Source organism: Phalacrocorax carbo, chromosome 8 (genome assembly GCF_963921805.1).
Source record: "Phalacrocorax carbo chromosome 8, bPhaCar2.1, whole genome shotgun sequence".
NCBI classification, from domain to species: domain Eukaryota; kingdom Metazoa; phylum Chordata; class Aves; order Suliformes; family Phalacrocoracidae; genus Phalacrocorax; species Phalacrocorax carbo.
This window is the reverse complement of record NC_087520.1, coordinates 174891-182353: the sequence shown is the minus strand read 5'-3', so window position 1 is coordinate 182353 and position 7463 is coordinate 174891. Positions and strand designations below refer to the sequence as shown.

General features: G+C 48.0%; 1 protein-coding gene across 2 annotated transcripts in view; it reads left to right on the top strand.

Moving 5' to 3' along the window:
• The first annotated feature begins 1856 nt into the window (after window positions 1-1856).
• The window catches only part of REEP2 (receptor accessory protein 2), a 30296-nt gene continuing 24689 nt past the window's right edge, over window positions 1857-7463 (top strand). For both annotated transcript variants that reach the window (XM_064458185.1, XM_064458184.1), the window contains exons 1-2: window positions 1857-2064; window positions 2412-2484. In XM_064458185.1, coding sequence (XP_064314255.1) covers window positions 1874-2064; window positions 2412-2484 — 264 coding nt within the window. In that variant the 5' untranslated portion in view covers window positions 1857-1873. The remainder of the gene's footprint in view (window positions 2065-2411; window positions 2485-7463) is intronic.

The following is a 7463-nucleotide window of genomic DNA, read 5'->3' as shown; positions in this document are numbered from 1 at the left end:
TAATTAATACCACTAATAAATCATTCTATTTTAATTTGACCTGCAGCTGGCTTTTGATCCAAAAATAGCCCTTCAGAACCAGTAGTTTCTCCTTGTGGGAAGGTAAGTTACTGAATTAATTTCTCATTCTTCTTTATAATATGGAAAGAAATTGAGCTACTTAATGCTAACTGTAAACTGCTAACTTAAAATACCTTTCCTGAAGTTGCTCTAAAGCTCAATGTGCTGCTTAACAATGAGCTGCCACTTAAGACATTCACAAGACCACCTGCTCTACTAATGTTGGTGTTCATATGCTATTCTTCTTACCACCATTTATTTCTAATGCACTGTAAATCCTCATACTGCTCCTTGGCACGTTAAACAGTTTAAAACCCTAAGGCACATTTTATTCAGGTGCAACTTACCCATCCTGCAGTTAGTTAGTTAGCACTTGCACACGCTTTATGCATTGTACTTGCCAGGTCTCTGACTATTTGCATTTTCCACCCACCTGAGTATGAACGCATTATTCAAGTACCAGAGCTGTTGCCATCCTTATCCCTGATATGAAACAGGTGTGGTTAGAAATCTAATTGCTTTGGTGAAGGTGTATGTTTTTTAGTTACTTGGATGTGTGAGACCAGATTCCTTGTATCCTATTTGTGGGTCAGTTATGCTATCAATGGTGTAAATTGTGCAGTCCCTTATGCAACCTTTTTGTGACCATTCATACCCAAAAGACTATGACAAAATGTTCACTGTCTGTAGAGGCATTTGTGTTTTCAACTCTTACATGCAATGGAAAGTTGATAATGTTTTGTATTTTTCATCATTGCTCATTATACTGAAGTTCATGTATTCGTGAGAGAATTCTTCCCTAGCAGCTCTTTGTTTTTGCTCTGACTCTTTCTTTGGTCTCTTTCCTTTTCCTAAACACTATTTGGCAAGTAATTAGACATTGCTATAGTGCCTTTGTTCAGGGTTTGGTTTTTTATTTTTTTTGTTAGCTGAAGAACCACAACAGTTTTCTAGCAAATCTTTTTTTTTTTTTTAATTAAAAACAGCTTATATAATGGTTGTCATAGTGCGCTTCAGAGATCTGTGTACTGGGCCTTATCAATCCTTGAGTGTGATGCATACGTACAGGCTGCCAGGTGCAGGCAAAAGGAGCCACTAAGTAACTCTGGCATTGACTGAGGAGGAAGATTCTCTTAACAGTGTTCCTTGGCGAGTTGTTAAAATATAACAATTTCTGGTACTCTGGTATGCTTCACCATATGCCTTCCCAGCCTACAACACGGCTATTTCCCTCCCCACGCCCCCCGTTCAGCCTTGTCTGAGAGTTAAGCACCCCTTGGCCTCTCAGCTGAAGCGTCTATGAATAGGAGCACTAGGCGATGCCGAATTGTCCTGGAAGCTGCGAGTAACATCCTTCATCCCTTCGGTTTGATAATCCCGACTTCCGTGTCGGCAAGTTAGTTTTGTTTTATATCTGGTTTGGGGTGAAACTGGGAGCCGTGGGACTTTGAAATGCTTTTAAACTTCACTAATCTCTTTGTTTGCAGCATTTAATCGCTGTTGTCTTGAGCTGCCTTGGGAAGGCAACTTCCCGGAAGATGGCTTCTCCTGCGGTCTGTATTACTGTCTCCCGAAGCATCCGCGGGCTGAATTCAGCACTTTCTCTTCTGTAATTTTCTTACATTGCACATTTTACTCTCCACCATCTTCCCAGGAGGTCCCTTTCCCGCTGCGCTGCCGTCAGCCTTCCCGCCCCCGGGGGCGGCGGCTCCCCCCCCCCGGCGCTGGCCGGGCCCCGGCTCTCCCCGGGGCGCGTCCCCCCGTGCGGGGCGGGCGGCCGGAGCCGCCGGGCCTCCGCAGCGGCGCGGGCGGGATGTTCAGGGCGCGCTGCGGCCCGTCGCCTCCGACGCGTCGGCTCCTCCCCTTCAAGTACCCGGGCGGGGCTGCGCTTGCTGCAGGAACCTGCCCTTTCGGAGCCGCCTCTCGCCGCCGCCGGGCCCCGAGCCGCCGCCCGAGCCCGCCCGGCGCCGCCATGGTCTCCTGGATCATCTCCCGCCTCGTGGTGTGAGTGCGGGCGGCTGGGGCGGGGGGATGCGCGGGCCACCGCGTAGGGCGTTCCTGCGGCGTGGCCCAGGGACGCGGCCGCCGCCCGGAGCGGGGCTGCAGCGCACCGGGGGGGCGGCGGCTGTGGGGGGGGGGCCGCCTCGCAGCCGGCCGCGTACCGGCGGGTCGGCGCCGACTGTGGTGGCCCAAGGGCGGTGCCGCGGCGGGGGCGGCCGAGCCCCGCCTGGGGCGGTCACGGGAGAGCGGGGTCCCGCCGGGAGCCGCCTGGGAGTCCCCCGTGGCGGCGGGCGGAGGCTGCTGGCAGCGCGGGGCGCCGCGAAGCGCTGAGGGGTCTGTTCTTCTCGCAGGCTCATCTTCGGCACCCTCTACCCTGCGTACTCCTCCTACAAGGCCGTGAAGACGAAAAACGTGAAGGAATACGTGAGTACGCGCTCGGCGTGCCGGCGCAGCGGCCGCCTGGCCCCGGGGAGGGGGCTCACCGGCTCCTGGGGCGCCGGGACAGCCGGGCTGCCCGAGCAGCAGCCCCGGCAGCCCCCGGAGGAGTTGCCGAGGAAGGGCGCTTACTGACACGGGAGGTTTCAAACCGTAAACGCCAGCTGTTTTTCCTCAGGAGATGCTGAGTGAGGAAGGGAGAGCGGGGGAAAACACTGTAGTCTGGAAGCATCTGAAACAAGTTCTTTCCTCTAACTTTATCCTTACTCCGTGTCCTTATGCTCCTTCTCCAGTATTGCTTTTGCTTTCTTCTGAAAGGCTGAGTAATTCTGCTTGGCTTGTGTCTTCCTATCCACCTTGCTTGTGATCGGTGTTTTCTGTTGGTACAGGCTTCGTCCTCCTCCCTTTCTGGAGTCATTTCCCCTTCTCTGTCTTTGTCTACACCGTTGTTCCAATTACTGTATTTAAAATACTAGATGCTTTTTAGTGATGTGACGCGTTGCCTTCTTACAGAAGGGGTGTTTCTAAGTGGCCCAGTGGAGACAGCTGTTTCGGCTTATAGGTGGGCTGAGTTTCTGTTTATCTAGGGTGAGAAATAACCTGATGGAGAAGAGAGGTGACATGAATGAACAGGGTATAATTTGTCAATATTGCTCTGTGGCGCAGTTTGAGACTCCTCATCCAACTGGCTCTGTGCCTTACAAAATGGTATGTCAAAAATAAATATTGCAGGATATAGTCAGGTTTTTTTGTCTCATGTTGCTTTCAGTCCTCTAGAATTGCCTAGACCTTTCCTATGTATTGGATTAAAATTCAGCGACTGGTTTTTGAAGGAGGTGCCTGCTGAGGTGAGAGTCTCGCTCGCAGCCGACAGCTTTACAAACCACAACATCTGGTTGAGATATTTTGGGTTTTGGTTGGTTTGTTGTTGTGTTTCTGGTTTGTGTTGGTTTTTTTTAAAATACTGGTCTCAGCAGAGAAGTTAAAATGTGAACGTTCAGGAGGCATTGACCACCGATACAGTGTTTTAAGTGAGTATTAGAGATATAGTCATAAATACGATGCTGAACCTTACTGAACTTTGAAGTTTATTAACAATATCATTAGAAACTGAAAGAAAGCATGAAAGAAGCTATCTGAATAATCACATGATCCTGTGACTTCACAGTTACCTTTGAAGTTATGTATAAAGTAGTATCATATTACTATTGTCTTCTCTGCCCTTCCTCTCCTCTTTCCTTCCAGCTGCCTACGACCTTCATTTGTGGCATGAAATGTGTATTTTTTTAATGCAGAATTTTATTCTGGCTCACGAGTGTGTCTCACGGCATGATTGTGTTAAAGTTAACACAGATACTGTAACTGGAAGACAGACTCAGATTTTGAAGCTTTAAATTGTTATGTTGATAACTTGAGGGGGAAGAAGAAAACCACCTCACTTTTTAAAACAGTCTGTAGTACGGTTGTTCCGGAGCTCAAAGAACCGGTAAATATGGAGCCTTTGAATTTGTAGGCATTCTCTACAGTAAAAACCTGCTTATTTTCTGTGGGTAGGTTAGCTGTTGAGGTACGTAAAGGCTGTGTTTCCTTGCAGAATTTAAATATTCTGTTGATCTGATTTTCTTTTGGTAGATGTTATCTAAATTGCTGTAAGACTTCCCTAATCTGATGGTGAAAAAGAAATAAGATCCAGTACCCGAGTATCATGAAGTTGTCCTAACAATAATATTGACTAATCGCCTGGTTGTAAGCCCCACCAGGGCTGATGTGGAAAAATATGGCATTCATTTTTGCCATACTGGCAAAATGCTTCATTGATATAGCTTTTGTGAAGGAGGTAGTTCTGGATTGCTGCAGCAGAAAATTTTTTCTTGTTTTTATTTTCAGTAAAAACACTGAAGTTGGTTGAAGGAACTGTATTTGAACTGCTGAAACTGATCTTGTATATAAATTATTTGTCCTTCAGAAATAAGCATTTAGATGTTAAACTGCCATCTGCCTAATTCACTTCTCTTTGGAGGGCTTCTTCCTTCTCAACATAAGAGGAAAGACAGGGAAAAAACAATTTTGTTAAACGCAGGAAAGGGGGCCGATATCTGTCCAAACTTTCTTTGTGTGAAAAGTCATTGGAAAACTTGAATGCTGTGCTGCACATTTTCAAAGCCAGCTGTGTCTATGTACTGCCACTTGTGTATAGGGCTTAAGAGCCAACACTGGCGAGGAAATAAAGATCTTGCAGATCTGTCTGTGCTAGAGAGTGTGGTGTATTGAAGACTGAGTTGACACAGACCAAGCTACCACAAGCAGTCCATCAGTGGCATCAGAGCACAGCGCAAACTTACTCTTCTCCCCCACCATGACATAAATTTGTGGTAAGTCCGTGAGCAGCTGTGGCAAACTGCTTCTAGCAGCTCAGACTGTTTTAAAAGTAATTTCTTTCTACATGCCATCTTCAGCTTTGGTGAAATCTACATTCCAGTTATGCCTTTGCATTTATTGAATTTATTTAGATGCTTGGTGCAAGTTGGGGAGATTACATATGTGCAGTTAGCTGAAGTTGGTGGTCATCAGTTTGAGCAGCAAAGACCTGACTCCTTTTTAAGCTGGCAGATCTTTAGGGACACTTTCCACAGAGTGCAAGATGTCTTGATACCCAGATGTAAGAAATCAGGAAAGAAAGGGAAGAGACTGTCATAGATGAGTCAAGACCTGCTGGTCAAACTAAAGGTCAAGCAGGAAATGCACAGGCAGCGGAAGCAGGGACAGGTATCCTGGGAAGAGTGTAGGGACGTTGCCAGGCTTTGTAGGGATGGGGTCAGGAAGGCAAAGGCACAGCTGAAGCTGACCTTGGCAAGGAATGCAAAGAACAAGAAGGGCTTCTACAGGTATGTCAGCCAGAAAAGGAAGGTCACAGAAAGCGTACCCCCTGAAGAACAAGACTGGTAAACTGGTACTGATGAACAAGGAGAAGGCTGAGGTGCTCAACAACTTTTTTGCCTCGGTCTTCACTGGCAACCTCTCTTCCCACACCTCTCAAGTGGATGGACTGCAAGATGGGGACTGGGGAAGCAAAGTCCTTCCCCCTGTAAGAGAAGATCAGGTTTGTGACCACCTGAGGAACCTGACCATACATAAGCCTATGGGACCTGACAAGATGCATCCCAGAGTTCCTCAGAACTATGCAATCAGCAGTTGGCTGGTGTAGTTGCCAAGCCACTCCCCATGATAACTGGGAAGTCATGGCAGTCAGGTGAAGTCCCTGGTGACTGGAAAAAGGGAAACATTGCACCCATTTTTAAAAAGGACAGCGAGGAGGACACTAGGAACTACCGACCTGTTGGCCTCGCCTCTGTGCCTGGAAAGATCATGGAACAGATCCTCCTAGAAGCTATGCTAAGGCACTTGGAGGACAGGGAGGTGATTCAAGACAGCCAGCATGGCTTCACCGAGGATAAGTGCTGCCTGACCAACATAATGGCCTTCTGTGGTGGAGTGACTACATCAGTAGACCAGGGAAGAGCTATGGATGTTGTCTGTCTGGACTTCTGTAAGGCTTTTGATATGGTCCCCCACAACATCCTTCTCTCTAAATTGGAGAGGTACGGATTTGATGGGTGGACTGTTCAGTGGATGAGGAATTGGTTGGATGGTGGCATCCAGAGGGTAGTGGTCAATGGCTCAATGTCCAGATGGAGATCAGTGGCAAGTGGTGTCCCTCAGGGGTCTGTACTGGGACCAGTACTGTTTAATATCTTCATCAGTGACATAGTGGGATTGAGTGCACCCTCGGCAGGTTTGCGGATGACACCATGCTGAGTGGTGCATTTGACGTGCCTGAGGGATGGTATGTCATCCAGAGGGACCTGGACAAGCTCAAGAAGTAGACCCATGTGAACTTCACAAAGTTCAACAAGACCATGTGTAGGGTCCTGCACCTGGGTGGGGGCAACCCCCAGATACCAACAGAGGCGGGGGGATGAAGGGATGGAGAGCAGCCCTGCGGGGAAGGACTTTGGGAGTACTGGTGAATGAAAAGTGGGACACTAGCCAACAACGTGCACTCACAGCCCAGAAAGCCAACCATATCCTGGACTGCATCAAAAGAAGAAGGAGCTGAAATGGAGTGCTGCATGGCTCCCGAGAAGGAAGTGAGGCAGCTGAAATCCCAGGTGCAGCAGCTCCAGACTGAGAAGGCAGATCTGCTGGCCATCATTTCAGAACTGCAGGTCAAGCTGAACAGCTCAGCAGAGGATTCCTTTGTGGAGATTGGGATGAATATAAGTGAGGGGAAGAAAAGCAGCACAGCGACCTGTGGCCAGAAACCTTGGTTCCAGCTTGGTGGTCCTTTTTTTTTTTTTTTTTAATCTGAATATTCTTCTACCAGGCTAAATAATGAGGAAGTCATGTCTGAGTGTAATTATGGTGACAGTGTTTACTTGATGACATTGTACAGTGAGTTATTTAGCACCCTGTTTTCCTTTGGTAGAAAGGGTGACTCTATACCCATGTCAATGAAGAGTCTTTATGTCTCTTTGAGAGGGAACAGCAAACTGCCAGCAACAGTAGTTAACACAAGATATGGGCATGGTGGATTTGGGAGAAGAGTTGCATGGTTGGACTCAATGATCTTAAAGGTCTTTTCCAACCTAACTGATTCTATGATTATGTAAGTGAGGCCAGCAGGTCCAGTGAGGTAATTCTGCCTCTATGCCGCTCTGATGAGACCCCACCTGGAGTTCTGGGTCCAGCCCTGGGGTGCCCAGCACAAGACAGGCATGGCCCTGATGGAGAGGGTCCAGAGGAGGGTCATGAAAATGATGAGAGGGCTGGAACACCTCTCCTATGAAGAAAGGCTGAGGCAGTTGGGCTTGTTCAGCCAGGAGAAGAGAAGGCTCCAGGGAGACCTTACTGCAGCCTTCCAGTCCTTAAAAGGGGCTTATAGGAAAGACGGGGACAAACTTGTTAGT